General features: G+C 45.5%; 1 protein-coding gene across 1 annotated transcript in view; it reads right to left on the bottom strand.

The window, feature by feature from the left end:
- Nucleotides 1–17,227, bottom strand: part of OPN5 (opsin 5) — a 34,786-nt gene extending 17,559 nt beyond the window's left edge. Inside the window, exon 1 of the mRNA XM_019538095.1 lies at nt 17,082–17,227. Within this exon, the coding sequence (XP_019393640.1) occupies nt 17,082–17,211 (130 nt within the window). The 5' untranslated portion in view covers nt 17,212–17,227. The remainder of the gene's footprint in view (nt 1–17,081) is intronic.
- Nucleotides 17,228–21,587: the final 4,360 nt, after the last annotated feature.

Raw genomic sequence — 21,587 nt, forward strand, 5'->3', positions numbered from 1 at the left:
CAGGGGGCTGGACTCGATGATCTCCCAAGGTCCCTTCCAGCCCTGATGTCTATGATATCTATGAAAGCTATAAGATCAAAGCAAAAACACATATAACTTTACTGGAATGTGCATTAATTTGCTAACACCTAAATTATGTATGAAAACATGACAAGCTAGGTAGAAGGTAATCAGAAGATCTTGTTTCTTTAGTCTGATTATCATTATAATTAAAGGCACATCTCTTTCAGATTCATTAAACAAAAGCAAGCCTTCCTGAGCATCTTGACCTTGACAGTGAATCCAACGCTTCACTGAAAGTTATTTCCATACCTGAATGGATGTTCACTTGATTTAATGTTTCCAAACCTGAGCTGATGTTTTTAGCTCTAATTAAAAATAACGCTCAGGGCTGTGAAATAAGAGCCCCATTAAGAGGAACAGCTAATAACAGAGCTACTGAAGAAAGACTTGCTTGATTAGTGGAACATCAAGACCATTAAAAATGCAGAGGGGGACATTAACACCTGTGGAATAAGAAGTTTAGAAGGAATGGGTAGATTGCAATGAGCCATGGAGTCAAGTAACTCCCTTACTGCTGCCTGAATAGAAATGCTACTGCCACTGCCAGGCAGTTGGTTTTAAACTGGGTGGATCAGGAATCAAAGAGGGGTGCGACTGCACCACGGTACCCCATCTGGATCCATCCCTGTAGGCAACCCAACCAGTTATGGTGAGGAAAAATGGGGCAGGCACTTAACAGACATCAGTGACTCCCTGGGAACTGTCTGTGTGCACCTTCTTACCCCATGGCAAATGAAAAGGAAACCATCATCAACTGAAAAAAGGCTAAGCTGCCCCTTTTATCATCAGCAGTTACTATAGAACAGATGATACGTGGTAAATCCCAGCCCCTTTTTACCTTGTGACAACCAGTTTGTGTGCCCTAGCCCTAAAGTCCACAACCTCAGAGAGACTTCAAGCTAGAAGGCACTCAGAAAAGAGTAACAAAAATGAATACAGCCGGGACTGGAGGCTTATGAAATTATAAGTCTTCATCCTCCAAAACAATGGCAATCAAGAAGAGAGAACAGGGTGTGATAATACAGCAAGAACGATAGGCTGAATCAGGAAAGGAAGAATTCAAGAGTAATGCAAGAAAATTTCTCATGGTGTAGTACTACACGACGGAGCAGGGAAGTGTTGCGCCACTGACATCTGGACAGAGCACAGCACTGCAGAATATAATATACTCCAGCAAATCCCTTGTGGGATCTGCTGTGATAGAGGGAATTAACTCACTGGCAATGGCAGGCAACAGTCCAACCCTCGTGTCTCCTGGGAAATGCTACAAGAAAAGAAAACTTGATCTATGGCCAAGGCATTATATAGTGGAGTTATAAAAAGGGTAACATGTACAATCCTGATGACGGCTACATGACTACCACTCCTGCATGTACTCTGCCAACCAGTTGGCAAACAGAGGCATACATTGTATATCAAGGATAGATTTCATAGATTTCATAGACATTAGGGCTGGAAGGGACCTCGGGAGATCATCGATAAACTGATTAGCTAAGAGTGTAGACACAAAATGATGTAACCAGGAGTGGTTTGGCTTGCAGTGTCTCCAGAAAAAAACACTCTATTTTGCACCCCGAAGAGGAGCAGAAGTTGCATCGTGGTAATAGAAAAAAAAAAAACTAGCAGGAGGCTGTAGCATAAATCATCTCTGTTTTGCAATCCAAAACAGCTTCAGCTGTGTCCTCTTTGAGAGTCCTTCCCTACCCAAAGTTTCAAACCCAGAAGGGAATAAATCCACATTGACTTAAAAAGCAGTTTAAATTAGAAATCATTTTTGGCTTGTAAACAAATCTCCTTCAACAGCAGCATTTCCCACTAAGGAACTGCTCTACTTTCAGCTCTCATTCGTCTTTTTCTACAGAAGATTTAGTTTGTGCTGTTTTATCCCTAGGTATTAGTTTCACATTTTTAGGCAACCATAAATAGGCATTTCTGATGATAGTACAAAAAAATGATCATAGAATCATAAAAAATGAGGGTTGGAAGGGACCTCAGGAGGTCACATCTAGTCCAACCCCTGCTCAAACCAGGACCAGCCCCAGCTGGATCATCCCAGCCAAAGCTTTGCCGGCCAGGTCTGAAAAACCTCCGAGGATGGAGCTTCCCCCACCTCTCTGGGCAGCCTGTTCCAGTGTTTTACTGCCCTCCTAGTGAGAAGGTTCTTCCTAATATCTAACCTAAACTTCCCTTGCTGCAGCTTGAAACTATTGCTCCTTGTCCTGTCATCTGCCCCCACTGAGAACAGTCCAGCTCCATCCTCTTTTGAATGCCCCTTCAGGTAGTTGAAGGCTGCTATTAAATCCCCCCTCAGCCTCCTCTTCTGTAGACTAAATAAACCCATTCCCTCAGCCTCTCCTCAAACATTATGTCCCCCAGCCCTCTAACCATTTTCATTACCCTCTGCTGGACTGTCTCTGTTTTGTCCACATCCTTTCTGTAGTGGGGGACCAAAACCAGACACAGCACTTGAGATGTGGTCTCACCAGTGCTGAAGAGAGGGGAATAATCACTTCCCCCAATCTGCTGGCAATGCTTGTAGTAATGCAGCACAATACGCCATTAGCCTTCTTTGCCACAAGGGCACATTGATGGCTCATAGAAATATGAAACAAGAAGCTGGATTCTAGTCCTTTGAAAAGTAATAGGACTTTTGGCATTACTTCAACTATAGTATGAACATGAAATCTTAGTTAGACCAGGTTAATTCATTTGGCTTAGAGTCGGGTAGCTGAAAGGCGGCTTATGATCATTATGGTCAATGTTAAGGTGACTAGAACCAGACCTGCAACCTTACTGAAAGAATTTAGTGCCTTTTAAAGCATAAATACAACAATTCAGAATAATGCTATCAGCTGCAAGAATTATAGTACCTCTGTCCCCTTTCTGAATTTTGCATGGACCCTCCTCAGGTCTTTGATGTCCTTGGGTGCCCTTATCTATCTCAGTGTACAATCCTGAGATTCCTTTACTCTTAGATCAGGGCAAGATTCCAGTGCCTTTTGCATAAACTGGTTTGCCCTACACATTTGACTGAGTTCAGGCACTTACCGCTCCCTTCAGAAGCCTTTGACCAGTGTCATGGTTTAACCAAAGAGCCTTGCACAAAAAACCGTTCAACTAGAACTAGGGACAAAGATTTAGATAGGGAAAGAGTTTTAAACAAATAGTCTGTATGCGCATCTACCTTACCTGGAGTCATATCATCCTATGATAGAGTCATCGGCACACCTAGCTTCTCCAGCTATCCTCAGTAGGCTCTTCTGGTTCCCCTTTAGCGCTCTTTCCCACTAAGAGTGCACCCCAGTTCTCTGTCCTCCTGTGTTTTCCAGCCCTTAGTCTCTTCTTATTAAATCAGCTTTATAGGGGAGTCAAATATTGAGATAAAGGCCAAACCCAGATCATTCTCACAAGCACCTAATTTGGGCCTCAAAATATCCCTAGACACCTAGTTTGGGGTCTGGCCTATGCTGAGAAATAAGGCAGATCAAGCACCTGGGCTCTGCCTAAGTTCCATTACGATTCACATCGGGGCTGGGGGTGTCTAGCAAGGCCTGCACCAAGGCTTTCAACTGAGAAGGAGCTCAGAAAACCCAGGAGTGGGAAAGCTCGGGGAGACAGCCGGGACAAGTATAAACTTCCAGAGAGGGGGAAATTATTTGTTTGTTAAGGGGTGCATATGAGGCCCTGGACCAAGAATGTGAGATGCTGCTCCAAGACGTTACAAGTGTTCATTCTCTACATAAAATGTGCCTAAAGATGCACAGGGCCAATGAGTAGGATTTTTTAAGAGCTCAGAAGCAAATGAAGTATTAAAACTGTGCAGTGGTCAGACGCTATGTTAATAAAGATGATATAACTCCTCCAATGGGTAGAGAGGGCACATTGCTACTATGCAAGTATTCAGAGAGGACTGTGGCTTCTTCGCTCCAGGCACTGCTCCAGAGTTCACAGTTGTCAAAAGACAACTTTAAAGATTTCTTCCCCAGCCTTGCCCCCTGCCCCCAACCCCACTCCCACCCATCATCCAGGCATACTGAAATCTCTCCTTTCTCACCAAATCCGTCCCTATACTCAGGGGAATCGTCGACATTTGGAAAAGACCTGGACTAGAACCTGCACGAACTAATCGTGGGACAGGGTCTCCCACATTTACACTGGTTTTAACTGATTGAAGTTAGCCAGCCCCCGGCTAGATGTCACCCACTGACAGGGTTTTAAACACAACAGCGCTACTTCCCTGGCCTGTTTCACACTGTGTTAGTTATGGCATGTTCCCAAGAATTTTCTAGTGCAGAAAAAGCCAGAGACGAGAGGCATTGAGCAATCCTTTTAAACAGGAAATGTCTCTTCACCAAGTGGTATTGGAGGGAGGCAGAGCCATCATACGGTTCACAGAGAGTGCCATTATCAGGCATCTGGTGGGTGAAAAGCAAGAGGGAAAATGAATTCTTCATTGGTGTCAGAGGAAATCATTTGTTATCCTGAGTCACAGCACTGGAGTCGTTCAGTAAAGCGCCATGCGGCTGCCACGGACAAGGCCTAGAGAGCCCATCCCTCCTCTGCCATGGAAATCATTCCCTGTGGATCTTTGCCAGGCCCCAAACAGCTTTGAAAATTGAAACAGCTTTCCATAAATCCCTGAATGTAACACATGCTCCTGCAAGGAATAAGGACCATCTTTTTTCACTAATAGGATTACAAACACCTGAAATGGCTCAATGGGTTTCCAGAGGTAAGGGACAGAATGACAATGGCACAGGGACAGAATGACACTGCTTCCTGCAAGGATTTTGCCCTATTCAAACAAAGAGAAGCCTTTATAGCACTGAAAATAATCCAGATCATCACCATAACTCTGAATCCTGCCTCTGCTGGATGGTAGAAATGCAGAAATCAGCACCAATGATCCTTGACATCTCCCATCCGGATGAGAAGGTACCATACTCCCTAAAGTAGTCCGATGAATGCTAAAGAAATCAACCACTGAAGCTACAGCCATGACAAAATGTCATCCTGCTTTTCCAGGCAAGCTGATTGAAAACCTGGCAAAAAATCCATCTTCAGTGCCACCAGCTAGCTAGCCGAAACTTGGCAGTCAAACTTCTCACCACAAGGCAAAGACAGAAGCACAGACTTCAAGCATTTTTTTGGGGAGGGCTGATCTCCTTACCCATAGATAACAGAATGCACCTGTATCTATCTCGCTGGCTCTTCCCATAGAAAATAATGGATCCTGCTGTTAGTTACAAAATATTCATGTTTTTCAGGGAAACTCCTTGCCTCTATCTCAGACCAAACTCACAGGTCACTGTAGGCAACTTATTTTCCAACCCCAGAGCTCCCACCTATAGCATCCCAAAAGGCTCAGTCTTTGCCCTTGTATCATTCATACAGGTTGCAGTATGAAAAAGCGCTCGGCTACTTAAACAACCATCTCCTGCTGAAGCCAAAAAATCAGCAGCTAGCACAAACAAGAATGAGATTGCACTTTGCAGAATATGCCTTCCCCTACTACCAAAGCCATTTCCCTTAAGATAAATGCCATTAGCAAGTTTAGGATCGTTTTGGACTCTGCAGCACTGCTGGACATTTAATGGACCAAAGCACACCCCACATTTCCATTTGAAGCTGGCCAGAAGTTGGCGTCTCACTATATCATGTGCAAACATATCTACCTGGTCAGCTTTGCCTACTGAAGACGGATTCAGCTCTGCCTCTGTCCCAATAAGATATGTAGGGGATTAGCGTGCGCTACTAGAAAAACCATGGCCTCCTACCATTGCTATAACTCAACAGAGACATCATCAGCCAAAAATGAGGAGGTTCCTGGATGGCAGAGAAGGAGCTTTACCAGGGGTAGGACCTCAGCTATTGAACTTGATTTCACAGAGGACACAAATGTCCTGGAATTAAAAATCTTTTTAGAACTCAAAGCAAAACCCATTTCTTTTATTTGATTTTGCCTCAGTGATAAAGGAATAACAAAACTATCCTCTCGATATACTGGAAATTGTTCTTGTTATTAGTATTTTCCTGTAGTTCTGTAAAAAAAAAAAAAAAAAAAGGATCTTTAACCAGAAATGTGATTATCCTATAATTTTATGTTTCCATAGTTTTCTACTGGGTATAAAACTCATTTAAAGAGTTTCCAGTTCTCATGACTATAAATTTAATCTTAATCATAAGAAGAAACAAATATCTTTTTTTCCCCCAACACAGCTCCTATGAGGTTGAGTCAATGACTGTATTTTAGTTTTGTCAAATAAATGCTGTAATGCTTTTTTGTGCCCATTTTTCATTGCCTCTCTAGGGAAATCAGGTATAATATTTTGTGTATAATACCATGAAGGTTAGTTTTGGAATACCCCTCAAAAATACATACCATTTTCTGGTACCCTCCAATAATTTTGACAGACTGCAAATCTACAGATAATTCCAAGTCATTTTTTTCTGTGACATGGGTTATCCAGTATATGAGAATTCACTACTATTAATAACAGTAGTATTATTGTTATTATTATGAGCACTATATGAACACAGGGGCCTGATCCTGCTAATGACTGTGCAGCTGGCCTCTTATGCCTGTATGTACTGTGATCAAAATTAGGCTCAGAGCAAGAATGCTATACCAAAATTTTATCATAAATGGCCTCAAAATAAGGATTTAAGTGGTCTGCTAACATATACAAGAAATGATCTGAGACTATAGAGATGAAACTGCTACTTAGGATTTTGAAAGAAAGATCTTAGGGTGTTTGTAGATGACATTTTAAAGTGGGTTTAAAGCAGGTTAAATGCCTTTTGCACCACTTTAATGGCATTACTGTTTGCACATTTGGCGGCATATTGCACATTAATTCCAGCTGTTGTAGCACATTTGGCAGCGTAATTCACCTTAAATGACTTTGGGATGCAGCAAATGATTTTGGGGTGCTACAAAGTAAAACACCTTTGAGGCATTTTAGCTTCCTACCCTATTGTCGCGCAGGGAAGCACCAGGCTCTTCGCGGCTCAGGGGCTGTGCAGGCAGACCATGCAGACAGCCCGGCAGCAGCCCGGGAAGGCAGGCTCCACAGAAGGAAAAAAAAAAAAGTGGCAAGCCTGATCTTTCCCCCGACCCAGAGCCTGCCTGCTTGCCTGGGCTGTGCAGGGGCCCGGTGCTTCCTCTGCAGCTGCGGTTTCCCCCAGGACTGCCCGAGCCAGATGCCTGCAGATGGGTGCCACTGCCACGGAGGGAAGCACTAGTCCCTCCTCCCCCCGCAGCTCAAGGACCACTCTGCCCGTCAGCATCTCACTCTCCTCTCCCCGCCACTGGAGAGGCAGGTAAGGATTAGGCTCCGACATGGGTGTAGATGACACATGGGGTTACTTCACCCTAAACTGAAGTGGTGTTTTTAAAATAACACCATTTCATTTTAGAGGGAATTAAACTCCCATGTCGTGTACAAATGCCCTTATACCATAAAAGTAAAAGACACCCTTTTCTGGCCAGCCATAACTTCATGGCCTGATCTTCTGTAGTATCATGCCTCATGGAGTCACTGCTCACAGGCAAAGGGGGTTATTCTAATTTAGAAGCACAGGTATATAGTACTACATAAAAGTGCAAGAGAGTAAAGAGCATCTTCAGAGGCCAAATTAGAGGAGAGTCTTGTTATCTCTCTAGTCTTTGTGTTTGCTTCCAATGTATTAATGTATCCATTCACATGGAGATTCTGGCATGAGGAACAAAAATTCATTTGCATTCATTAGATTTTTTGGGGATACACTGGGCAAAATCCATATTGTGCTTTAAGGGTACATCTATGCCATCTCTCCAGTGCCACTGAGAAGAACAATCCCACACACCTTCTCTCATTTCACAAGCACCAAATCTGGCAACAAGATGGTGAAACCACCCTGAGGCACCAGACACCCAGGAGCCCCAGGGAAGCAGTATAAATGTACCTCTCAGCATGATTATATCTAAAAATTAGGTTTCTGTCCCCATGAGGATGATTCAGAGAAACAGGTTGAAGTGCCTAGCATCCCTATACCATGAGTTGGGAGAGTTATGTGTTTCAGGGGGCTGGGGAACGGGGGTGGTGATCAGACAGCCCAGAGGCCCCTAAGGCTGGCTAACAGGAAATACAAAATGTGAATCTGAATATTTGAAAACTGTTATCATGTCCTACTTTAATCTCCTTTTCTCCAGCCTATACATACCTATGTTCTCTCAATCTTTCTTCATATGGCTTGGCTTCCAAGTCCTTTATCATTTTTGTCTCTCAGCTCTGGGTCTTCTCCAACTTCTCCGCACCCCTCTTAAAAGTGCAGCCCGGAACTGCATGCAATATTTTAGATGTGACCTAACCAGAACCAAGTGGAATGGCACAATCACTCCTGTTGAAGCAGCCCACAATTACATTTGTTTCTTTTGTGACTATGTCACATTGCTGACTGACACTGAGTCTCTGATCCACCAAAACTCATAAATCCTTTTCATTAGAGGTGCACCGATACATCGGTCCAATATCGGATCGGTACTGATATAAAGAAAACTGGCTGTATCAGATATTGGCCCAATGGGGCCAATACGTTGGCTGATAAATGCCCGTGCTGTGCATACCCACAGCACAGCACTCAGGCAGCAAAGAGCACAGATGACAGCATTGACAGCTGCCTCCAGCTGGTAAGTCCAGTGTGGTAGAAGGGAAGGGGGCAGGGAAAAGGCATGGGGGGGGAAATCAATGCCCCCCACAGTGAGGGAGGGGTCAGGGGCAGGCACTGCCCAGACAGGATGCGGGAGGCAGAGCCACAGTTCATGGCGGGGAGACATGCATCCCAGGAAGGCACGGGGGGGCCGTGTGCCCCCCGGATCTGCATGGGCAGGGTGAGCTGCAGCCGGGGCTGTATGGGACTCATCTCAGTGGGGGGCTGGGCTTGGGGTGGGCTTTGGCAGCACTGGGAGAATGCTGCAATCAACCCCAAATTTTGCTGCCAGTCCGCTCCCAGTGCTGGCACCGCCAGCTACCTGGTGCTGCCCCAGCTCTTTCTGGCACATAGGTGGAGGCAGGGCATTGAGCCAGGGCTGCACTGGATGGCTGGCAGCAATGGAGTGGGGAGCAGAGCTGCAGCAAAATTTGGGGTAGATACAGCATCCTTCCAGCACTGCTGGCACCTGCTCCAAGCCCAGCCCCTGCCAAGAAAAGCCCCGCACAGCCCTGACTGTAGTCTGCTCTACCCTGCTCCACCCTGCCCCACACAGATGCAGGAGGCACACACCTGCCTACCATGCCCTCCCAGGGTGCAATCAGCAGTGAGAGCCGCCTCCCCTCCTTCCCATGAGCCACGGCTCTGGCCCCATCCTGCCTAAGCAACGCCTGTCCCTGCCCCCTCCCTCACCACAGGGGGCATTGATCTTCCCCCCCATGCCCCTTCCCTCCCTCTTCCCCTTCCACCACACTGGACTTACCAGCTGGAGACAGCTGTATCAGAAATCAGTTCGGTATCAGCAGATATGCCTCCTTAAATATCAGCTATCGGTATCAGCACCAAAAATCTGAATTGGTGCACCCCTACTTCTCATCAATGCAAATACTGAGCCAGTTACCTCCTGTTCTGTATCTATGCATTTGGTTATTCTTCCCTAGGTGTAGGTATCTGTGTTGGACTTCATTCAGTGATCCCCAGCCTAGCTCTTCAAACTATCAAGAAAATTTTTGTTCTACTCCCATCCTCCAAAGTGTCTGCAGTACTTTCCCATTTCAAGTCATTTGCAAACTTGATCAGGAAGCACTCTTATCATAGCCTCACTATGAATAACAAACATCTTCAGCATGCTAAAGCAAGTGCATGCATGCTGGAAAATAAGCAGCAGCAATTCCTCACAGTTGAGGATGATTGTCTTCTCTGATTGTCTTATCTATAGGTCCAAAAATGGCTAACAAGGCCAATCCGGGACTGACAGTTCCTTCTGCAACTCCGGCATGTATTTCTATGTGGAGTGGATGGCTCTCAATTCCTCATTCTGTCTGCAACAAGCTGTTTCTACCATTTTCAATTTCCTGTTGTTGTTCTGAGGTTTCAAAATACTGAGATTTTTGCAGCAAATTCTTCCTCCTTTTGGGGTGGTCCTGGGCAGTAGTCTCCCACAAATTGATCTCAATGTTGCATTTTTTTCCAATTTGACCTGAAGAATATCCTTGAAAGGCTTTCTCTGCCCTCCTTCTGGGCAAAATAAAACTTGCTTCAGGAGTCTGGAGTCAGACATGCAGATGATGTGGCCAGGCCAATGAAGTTGATGCTGAACCTTGAAGCTCATTGGTGTTTGCTTGTAAGATGATGCTAATGTTGGTCCATTTGTCTTCCGACTGGATTCAAATAATCTTCCATAGGCAGAGTTGATGGTAGTTCTCCAGAAACTTTAGGTGTCTCATGTAGATTGTACACGTCTCAGCACCATACAGGAAGGTAGGGATCATGGCTGCTGATAAACCATGAGCTTGATTTTGAATCTGATGTTATGATCTTTGAACACCCATTTTCTCAGGCATCTGAAGGCTGCACTTGCACATTTAAAGCAATGTTAGATTTCATCATTGATGTCAGCCTTCTGTGAGAGAGAGATTTGGAGGTACAGGGAATACCCAACATTCTCCAGAGTCTCACTATAAATCTGAACTACTGGAGCTGGGAACTGTTCATTATGAACTTGTTGATGAAGAATCTTAGTCTTCTGAATGTTAAGCATTAGTCCCATTTTCTTGTATGCCTTCATAAAGACATCGTCGATTACCTAAAGGTCTGCTGCCAAATAAGCACAAACTACAGCACTATCAGCATACTGGAAGTCAATGACTGAGTTCTGGGGATCTTGGTTTTGGCTCGGAGTTTGTTGAGATTAAATAGTTTACCATCCATTTGGTAGTTTAGCACCACTCTGACTGGAAGCTTGTCAGTGATCAGATGTAGCGGTGCAACGAGGACTGTTGAGAAGAGTGTCAGAGCGATGATGCAGCCTTGCTTAACTCCTACCTTAACCTCAAAGGGATCTGTGATTACTGAGAACCAACACTCAGATACCATTGTGGAGCAGGTGAAGAATAGGTGAAGAATTTTGGTGGGCATCTGTACCTCAGAAAGATCTACCATAGTGTTTCTTGGTTGGCAAAGTTGAAGGCATTTGTGAGGTCAAAGAAGGCCACATGGAGGAATTTATATTGTTCCCAGCATTTTCCTAACTGGTGAGAAGCAAAGATCAAGTTGGTTGTGACTCTTGATGTCTTTAACACACACTGGGAGTCCAGGAGGAGCTCTTCAGCAAGTGAAAAGAGATGGTTTAGAAGGATTCTTGGTAGTAGACAGCAAGGTGATCCCTCTGTAATTTCCATTCAAACCTGTCTCCTTTCTTAAAGATTTTCATGATCACAGAGCTGTGCTGTAAGCTTCTCTCACCCCAACTTGAAGATTCTAACAAGGATTCCACCTGATCCAGATGCCTTGTCATTCTTCATCTGCTTGATGGCTTTCCTCATCTCATCAAGGATTGGAGGCATTCCAAGATAATCTCTAACTGGTTGTTGTGGGATGGAACTAATAACACTGTCATCAACAGCAGTCTCAGTCAACAACAGTCTCAATGACTTCAGAACACTCCCTTCAAGGAGGCATTGATGGCTCCCCTTTCCTTAATCAGGTCTCCTCCATCCTCAAGTCTCAAGGAGGTTGGTTTTTGAGTTCTTGGACTGCAGGTGGCTTTGAAAAAACCACACATATCATGCATGTCAGCAAAATGTTGAACCTCCTTTGTCTTGTCTTCCCACCATCTATACCATCTGTTCTTTGGACCTTTGTCTTGGCTTGTTGATGATTCAATTTCCTTTGCTTTGAGCTGATGTCATTCTGCTAAGCACAAAAGGCTTTGTGAATACAATCAATCAGTTCTTGGATCTTCCAGTCATTCTCATCAATCCACAGTCTCGATGTTTCCTGGCAGTGAATCCAAGCATCTCTTCACAAGCGCAGAATACAATGGACTTAAAGGCACCCCAAACACTGTCGACATTGTCCCATTGTGGTTGATTGCAATTCACCAGCTTTTCATTGAGGCACTGGGAGAAGATTTCACTTGATTGGGTCCTTGAGTTCTTTGACACTGAACTTCTGTCAGCATTGCTTCTGTTGCAGACTTCGTTTGGATGACAATTCGAGTAACATAATTGAGCAGATGAGTCCTAGCATAGTTCAAGTAAGGCATGCATCTTTGCGATCCTGGGTGTGAACAATAATATAGTCAATCAAGTACCAATACTTAGATTGTGTCTATTGCCAGGACGTATTGTATCTGTTTTTCTGATGAAACAGGTTGTTGGTGATGGCGAGTCCATGTTCTGCGCACTTGGTCAAGAGGAGAATGTTGTTAGAGTTGACCTTTCCCACTCCTTCCTTGCTGATTCCTCCATTCCAGAGATTTGAGTCCCTTCTGACTCTGGCATTGAAATTGCTGAGCAGAATAACTGTTTCCCTCCAGACCATCACAGAGGACTTGGTCATGGTTGGCAAAGAATTCCTCCTTTGTTTCAGCAGTGGTGTCAAGAGTTGGGGTACACGTGTTGATAACGGTGTTGTATTGGCTCCCTGCCAATTTAAGGTGGAGAGTCATGGGGTGCTCAGTCATTCTGATAGGGAACTCATTGAGCTGGTCTAAGAGTTCATTCTTGATGGCAAAGCCAACTCTGTAAAGTTGCTGTTCTCCTTCCTGTTTACCCTTCTAGAAGAGGGTAGAGCCACCTCCTTGTTCTCCTTGTTTTGTTTTTTCCCATGTCTGTAACCAGCTCTAGAGAAGACTGCTATGAAAAGCTAATTGGATGCTGTCTGAAAAACATGGGGATCGCACTTTGTTCAGATCAATTGTGGAAAATGTGCTTATCAAAGCCTTCTGAAAGTCATGGAAGTGACTTGGAAGAGCTGCTTAAAGACACTCTTGGTTTAATCTTGTTACAAATCAGATGACAAATCTTGAGGGCCACTGTATTATTGTTTTATGGAAACTTCACAACAGCTAATGGTGGGGAGTTTGGAACTCAAATCTCTTCTATGAGATGGTCTTTTGTTTAAAAACCATCAACTTCAGAACCGTGAGTAAGAAAGTGGTAAGAACAGTACAGAAATCTGGAGTTCCTTTAAAGCACTACAGCTTTGGCTACTAACAAGGCTGCATATATAACAAAAAAGTGGGAACAGAGTCTCAAAGCACTGCTTTCTGAATGCCATGCATGTGACTTGCATGGCATTTTTTCAGTTTAGCTAGGATATATAAAGAAACACTCTAATAAGTGTTAATGAATTTGTTAGGACAGATAAATGGGCCTTCCCTATCTGCAAGATATGGTTTCATCTGTGTCTCCGGGCAAAAGGAAAAGTGCCCACAATATCACCTTCACAAGAAATCACAAGGTGGGGAAGTTTCCCTGAAGCCACCTATTTTCACTCCAGTTACTTTGAAGATTAGTGGGATTTTTGCAGAAGATCACAAGCAAAATTGTAGTTCAGCAGCTGAGGGTAAGATCTGTCTGTACACATGGCCAAAAATAATACAAATATTTAAGCAACAAAAACATTTGCTCCAAAAAATGACATTAGCTCTCATCTTCTATAACCCTCCTCCCCACCGAAACACAAGCAAATAAGGTGGCAAATAATTAAACTGAGCTTGCCAACTGGGCAGAGCCTGACAGTCAAACAAATAAATGCTTGTTTGCCAAGAGAGGCAATACTGAACTCAGAAGCAAAATTACAAAGCTACGTGCATGCCAGTGCTCTTGTTAAAAAACGATGTGCTTTTGTCAGCAGGCTCCCATTTTTTGAGGGCGTGCAAAGTGCTTGATCCCAATGGATGCATCCCGACTAGCATGCATGTGCCTGTTGTCAAACTAGCTGCAAAAGGAACACTAAGAATGAAAAAATGTTCCCCGCGCTGCCTATTTGCAGCACGGGCTCTAAATTTGATACCTGGATTTCCAGGTATGAAAGAAAAAACACCCAGAAAAAAAGTAGTGCAGGGCACGAAGCAAGTGGAGACTGGGTCCTCCAGAGACGCTTTGGCATCTGACCAAAGCATTGCTATGGTGCCCCTGATGCTCCAGCATGCTGCCTAATCCTGCAGGGCAAGCAGAAGCAGAGCAAGACTGCGGCATGACCGAGGCCCTGACCCACATCCCCCCACAAAACTCACATCCTACATGCCCAGCCAGTCATATGGGATGGGACAGGACCTGCTGGTGGGAGCTGCAGCTGCAGGGGCAACTGCCATGCTGCAGCCCTGTCCCAGCTCACACCAGTGATGGGCCATGAAACTATGTGGCCCCAGCGTGGGGAGGCTCCTGGTCTCAGGAACCTCTTGGGGGTGACAGGCTGAGGGTAGAGATGGGGTTTGGAGGTGGGGGAGCACTCTGGGTAGGAGAGGCTGCCAGAGCAAGGCTAGAGCAGCCTGCACAGAGGGAGGCCAGCCTGGAGCAGAAGGGTCTTGCCCAACCCTGTCCCTGAGCCCCAGTCAAGGACTTCCTGGGAATGGCATGGTGATCACTGGGGCCTGGGCACAGGCACAAGGAGCAGAAGAGCTCAGAACCACAATGCAGCCAGTGAGACAGTTTCAGCTGGACCCATGTCCTGGTGCTGGGACAGAGCTGCTGCCAGGAGGGAGCTAGTGGGGGCAGGCAGGGCCTGTGGCTCAGGAGTAAGGGGCAAGGGCAGGGCAATGCTCCACCTCCTGGTGAGCAAAGTGGGCAGGGGCAGCTCTGATTTTTCTGTGTTTAAAAACCCAGAAGCAAATGCCAGTGTATAAATATTTAGATTTTTTATTATGATGATAGTGGCACTGGTAGGCTGCCAAATTGCTTTAAAATGGTAAATATATCAGTAAAACTTTGCCCAATTGATCCTCTCTATATAGTGGAGTTTCATTTGAATCACAGAAGAACACAGATTTGGGGTATTTTAATGAGAGAATTTGGGGGTTTTATCAGAATTTGCTATTTTTAAACAGGGAACACCAGGCTCTCTAATAGTGAGACAAGTTGTGAGACCCAGGCAGAGGAGCCTGCCCAGGGCCAGCACCAGGGACCCAGCTGGAGGGCAGACAAGGTGGCTGACCTGGCCATTTGGGGCCAGAAGGACATGCTTTCATAGTTCAAAGTGGGGCCTCTGCAATGAGGGGGGGGAATGGCAGGGTGGGAGCACCAGAAGATATGACAGCAGTGCCGCACAAAGGCCAACTGTGCAGACACAGCCCACTGGCAGCTGGTCCAGAGGTGCAGGAGGCTCTCCTACAGTGCCCGCACCACAGCCCAGGCAGCTCTGTAGTCCTCGTCTGGGCCTGGCAGGCACACAGCCGTGGGGCCGCATGCTGTTGCAGGTGGCAGCAGGTCACAGCCAGGCAGCAGCCCCCACTGCCAGACTGCTGCAGTGGGTAGAGGGTGCAAGGGTCACTCTAGGTTAGGGCTGCTTCAGTAGTCCAGATGGCATAAGGGGCTAGTGTCCACAGATACAAATTGGCTGGGCCCCAAAAGCTCCTGAGAGCAAGTAGTCTTGAGCCGCTCACCAGGGCAACTTTTTATACAGCTGGGGCAAGCACAGGTGCTGGAGCACTCCTGTGAGCAGGTTAGCAAACAACTGTTCATTGAGGGATTTCTTGCACTTTTCTCTGAAGTATCTAGAGAGGACTGCTGTCTACAGCAGGCTACTGGCCTGGATGGACCACTGGCCTGACACATTACAGCAATACTTGGTCTCCCATGATGTCCTCATGGTGAAATTGGGCAACTGTGGACTCAACAACCTTACAGTCCAGTGGCTGAGGAACTGGCTCTGTGGTCAGACCCAGAGAGTGACAGTCGATGGAACCAAGTCAACATGGCACCTGGTGACCAGTGGAGTCCCCCAGGGTCAGTACTTGGACCATTACTCTTTAATATATTCACAAATTATCTGGTTTCAGAAGCAGACTGGCTAAGTTTGCAGATAACACCAAACTATGGGGAAATGCAGTCACACTAAAGGATAGTCTGGTGATTCAGGCCAACCTGGACAAGCTCACAAGGTGAGCAGATCAAAACCTGATGACATTCAACACAGAGAAATGCAAGGTGCTCCACCTCGGGAGAGAAAAACCACATCATACTTATAGGCTCAGCAGTGCTACACTCACTAGCACCATGAACAAAAGAGACTTGGGGGCCATGATTGATCACAGGATGAACATGGGCCACCAAAGTGATGCCGCGGCCAGCAAAGCAAATAAAACTCTGGTTTGCATCTACTGATGCATCTCAAACAAGACCCAAGAAGTCATCCTCCCACTTTACTCAGTGGTAAAGTGAGGCCGCAGCTGGAGTACTGAGTCCGATTCTGGGCTCCACACTTTAGAAAAAACGTGGAGAAACTTGAGAGAGTCCAGAGGAGAGCCACGCACATGATTAGAGGTCAAGAGAACAGGCCTTATGAGGAGAGGCTGAGAGGCATGGGACTCTTCAGCCAGGAGAAGAGAAGGCTCAGGGGGGACTTGGTGACAGTATATAAGGGGGATGTATCAGGAACTGGGAGAATGTCTGTTCACCAGAGCGCCCCAAGGGAAGACAAGGTCTAATGGTCATGAACTGCTGGAAGATGGTTTTAGACTGGACATAGAAAAAACTTCTTTACCATCTGAGTCTCCAGAATCTGGAATAGACTCCCCCCAAAAATGGTGCGAGCATTGGGCAAAATGGTGGATACCTTCAAGAAACTGCTGACCCCAGCTGACTCCCCACCTTTTGGGCTGGGGAACTGGACCCAATGATCTCGCAAGGTCCCTTCCAAGCCCTAATGTCTATGAAATACCCACATTCCTAATACAAAAGTGTTAAGCCACCATCCCACCATATCTTTCTTTCCATTGCATGACCCATCACAATCTTTTCTTGTTACAGCTTTTTCTGCAGCTGCCTGACAAACAGCACTGTGGCTTGCACACCTTCCAATGAATAATTGAAGACACTTACCAACGATAGTTAAATAAAATCCAGCTGCTATATCAGCTTCCTTAGAGAGCTTTGATGTGAAAGGGTCCTCATCCCGAATGTAGTGAGGGAGATATTCATCCTGGGATGAACTGCTGTGATTTGAAGTCATGCTTCTTATGTCCAGATTTGCGTCTAAAAAGCAAAACAAGAGAGTACATAACAGATTGCAGCTGCCAGCAGGAATTGCTATAAAACCTTTGCTCATGTGTAGAGGGCATCACCCCCCTTCCCTATCTTTGTTCCACTGGCTCCTGGCTTCCATGTCAAAACCTATTTCAAATTGCTCAGCTTGGTTTCAGAAGCCCCAACTGACTAGTTGAAACTTATTTAATGGCTTTCTCTACTGAGCTATGTAGGTACTGATATGGTCCTCACTGTAATATAGCTGAGCAGTATCTCTACTCCCCCTCTACTCTGCTCACATATTGTGTGACTTCAGGCAAACCATGAAGTCTCTTTGTGTCTCCCTCCCCATTCATTCTTTTTTTGCCTTGCACACTTTTTTTACTCCACGCATAGTTGTCTTGTGGAACTCATTACCATAGGAGCTTGTAGAGGCAGATAGTACAGCCAGGTTCAAAAAGGTACTAAGGCCATTTCATGGATGCCAGATCTATTAGTAATTATTAAACAGAAGTGAAGGATGTATCCTCTGGCATCTCTAAAGCAATGATGGTGGATGCTAGGAAAGCTGATAAGCAGGGGACAGGTCACTCTAGATATACCCTGTTCATTTGTTTTCCCTTTTCCAAGAAGGGGTGTCAAACATGGCCCACGGGCCACATCTGGCCCACAAAGCCTCTCGATCTGGCCCACTGGGCCACTGGCAGGCCACTGGAAGTTGGGGGTGTGGCCTGGTGCAGAATTTGGGTTATTTTAACCCCCCCTAACTTTGGCCATCTGCAGCAAGTTTGGCCTGCTGTTGGTGTCCCGCAGACCTCTGAACCCAGTTCCAGATCCACCACTGCCACCAAACCCCTTTTGCTTCTACCTCTGGACCCCCCTCACCACCTTCAGATCCACTGCCATCTCCTCCAAACCCCTCACCACTTCCAGACTCACCACTGCCTCCTCCAGAGCCCTCACTGCTGCTGGACCCACAGCTGCTGCAGTGACCACGGTGGCTGCCCCATGCTGGATCTTGTCCATGGGTAGCCATTTGGTCCAGATCCAGCCCAGGGCCTCAGGAGAATTTGACACCTCTGCCACTATCAGAGACAGGATACTGGGCTAGATGGACTACAGGTATGACTCCATATGTTCTTATATGTATTGAGATGATGACTTTTTCAAGGCTGGACTCTCACTATTGGTATATCTATGCTGCATCAGATAGTGCTATCAAGTGCTACCACAAAAATAAACTCAGCCCATGCATTCTTGCTCCACATACTCTTAATGCCAAAAGAAGAGTCAGGTAGCTACTTTTTTGGCGTACTCTCAGGGCATGCCCACACCACTTTCAGGCTCTCAATTGGGAGCTGAGATATAACATATTTTGGCATGAGGAGGGGACTAGTGGGCAGGGTGTGTTTCCAGCAGCACATTCCCTAGAACAGCTTGACACCTGCCCTATGTCTATAAAGCAGATCTGTACCTACTACAATGGGTCCTGGAACTCATTTGCTGAAATATAATGAATACATTACTTTAGCCCCATGAGAAAAAGAAGCAACATTTCTGTTGTAAATTAATCTTGCACTATTAATATCCAAAATAAAAGTATTTTAGATGCCAGTGAATCACCACAGAAAATATGCCCATTATTTTGTCCTTTTCAACAAAATCAAGCAAGCCATCAACCTGATGTATACCATTCTGCTGTTAGAGGAGTATAATGGATCTAATTTCCATTTTTAAGTAATCTGCTACAATCCTAGCTCTGTGATATGATGAGCTTTAATAATATTTCATGCATTTGACAACAAATGCATCTCAGATGCGCATCACGTCAACAGTTGATCCTGGAGCCAGAAAATGAATATGGGGCCAAGTCATAGATTTCATAGACATTAGGACTGGAAGGGACCTTGGAAGATCGTCAAGTCCAGCCCCTACCCCAGGGGCAGGATCCCAGCAAGATAAATGTACAACTGACTCTTAAAGGAGTCCAGAGTAGGTGCTTGCACCACCTCTGGCTGCAGCCTGTTCCAGGTCTTGGGGGCTCAGACTGTAAAAAAGTTCTTCCTTGTGTCCAGCCTGAAATGGCCTTAAAGGAGTTTGTGACCATTTGACCTTGTCTTCCCTTGGGACGCTCTGGTGAACAGACGTTCCCCCAGATCCTGATGCACATCCCTTCTATGCTTATAGGTGGCCACCAGGTCCCCCCTGAGCCTGTGCTTTTCCAGGCTGAAGACTTCCATGGCTCTCAGCCTCTCATCATAAAGTCTGTTCTCCTGCCCTCTGATCATGCACATGGCTCTCCTCTGCACTCTCCCAAGCTTCTCCACATGCTTTTTAAATTGTGGAGCCCAGAATTGGATATAGTACTCCAGCTCTGGCCTCACCAAAGCCGAATACAGCGAGAGGATATCATCCTGGGATTTGCTAGAAAAGCATTTATGGATGTAAGCCACAGTTTTGCTCACTTTGCCAGCTTCAGCATCACACTGGTGGCTCCTATTCATCTTGTGGTGATTCATGACACTCAAGTCCCTTTCGGCCATGGTGCTAGCAAGCATAGCACTGCCGAGCCTATAACCATGCTGTAGGTTTTTCTTCCCAAGATGGAGTACTTTGCATTTTTCAGAGTTGAAGGCCATCAGGTTTTCATTCGCCCATTTTCTGAGCCTGTCAAGGTCAGCCTGGATCACTATCCTGTCCTTGGGTGTGGACACCTTTCCCCAAAGTTTGGTGTCATTGGTAAACTTGGCCAGTCCGCTTCTGATACCAATGTCCACATCATTAACGAAGATGTTGAAAAGGATAGGCCCAAGGATGGTGTCTTGGAGGACCCCACTGATCACAGCACACCACAATCATTGACTTCCATCAACTACCATTCTCTGGGTCTGACCACAAAGCCAATTCCCCAGCCAGCAGACTGTGATGTAGCTGAGGCCACAGTTGGCCAGTTTTTCTATAAGGCGATCACGGGATACCAGATCAAAAGCTTTTTTAAAGTCAAGATATATGACGTCAATCTCTTCTCCCTTGTCCAGGTGATAGGTCACCTGGTAGCAGAAGGAGAGGAGATTGGTCAGGGAAGGCCTACCCACAACAAACCCGTGCTGGCTATCCTTCAAGAAGTTGCCCTCAGCCAGTTTGTCAAAAATGGTCTCTTTGATGATTTTTTCCAAGATCTTCCCAGGGATAGAGGTCAGGCTGATGGACCTGTAGTTCCCCAGGTCTATTTTCCTCCTTTTTTTGAAGATAGGCACCACATTGGCCTTCTTCCAATCTTCGCGCACTTCGCCTGAGCACCACGAGTTCTCAAAGATCCGTGCCAGTGGCTGAGCTATGATGCTTGCCAGCTCAAGTACCCTGAGGTGTAAGCTGTCTGATAAAGTCTGTAGTCTTTATCCAGGCTAAACTTTGATTGACCTCCATTGGGATTTTGCTTCAAGTAGGAGCCATGGAATTCACAGGGTCAACAGGTCATTCACTCCATTAGACAGCAATGGGATGCTAACATCATTATCTAGGTATCAAATGTCAAAACCTGGCAGCATATCTCTGATTTCTCCTCAGTTCACATGGACAGGTCATAACTTAAAACAATGTAGATTAGACATGTAAAAACAAACATAATCTGAATAAATGAAAAAGGTAAATAGGCAATGAAGAGATCAAAATGGGTATTTGCATTTCTACATTAACAAAAGCTTTAGTTATATCAACTTAAGTAAGTGGCTGAGGTAGGGCCTACATTAGGGATTCCTGGATGAAGCTTAAACCTTACTGTTACATCCACAGTCAGTTCCTTGGAAGATACTTTTTGCACATGGGCTTAATCAAGTCACAGGAGGAAAATACCTCCTTTGACTTACTCATCGTGCTCAAAAGGTGATAAATGAATAAACTTTATCCACCCTACAAAACCTCAAGGGCTAACATTTTGTATTTCACCAGAGGAGAAAAATAATGGGGTCTGTCTGGAGAAACAACTCTCCAGACTTCTCTAAATCTCTCTCTGTATTTATTGTTTCTCTCAGCACAACAGCCAATGCTGTGATGTGCTGTTAAGGATCTTACAGTTCACCTGCAATTACTAGCTGTGAGCTATACACAGGTATCACACGAATCCACGTTTCATTCTCTCCTTTGGCTCTTCAGAGTTCAGCTCGGTGTGATGGGAAAACTGTACAGATAAAACTATGCTGGAAATCATTTAAACCCCTTCCTAGAATACCCGTACCTCATTTTCCACACACTTAAAAAATCCATTGAAAGACAATCAGACAGCAGGAACACAGTTTCAATGTGCACCAATAATGCCATATTCATAAGGTGATTGCACTTATGTTAGCCTGGGGAATGTCAAAT

The sequence above is a fragment of the Crocodylus porosus genome, unplaced genomic scaffold, assembly GCF_001723895.1.
Source record: "Crocodylus porosus isolate Cpor-Errol unplaced genomic scaffold, CroPor_comp1, whole genome shotgun sequence".
Lineage (NCBI taxonomy): Eukaryota > Metazoa > Chordata > Crocodylia > Crocodylidae > Crocodylus > Crocodylus porosus.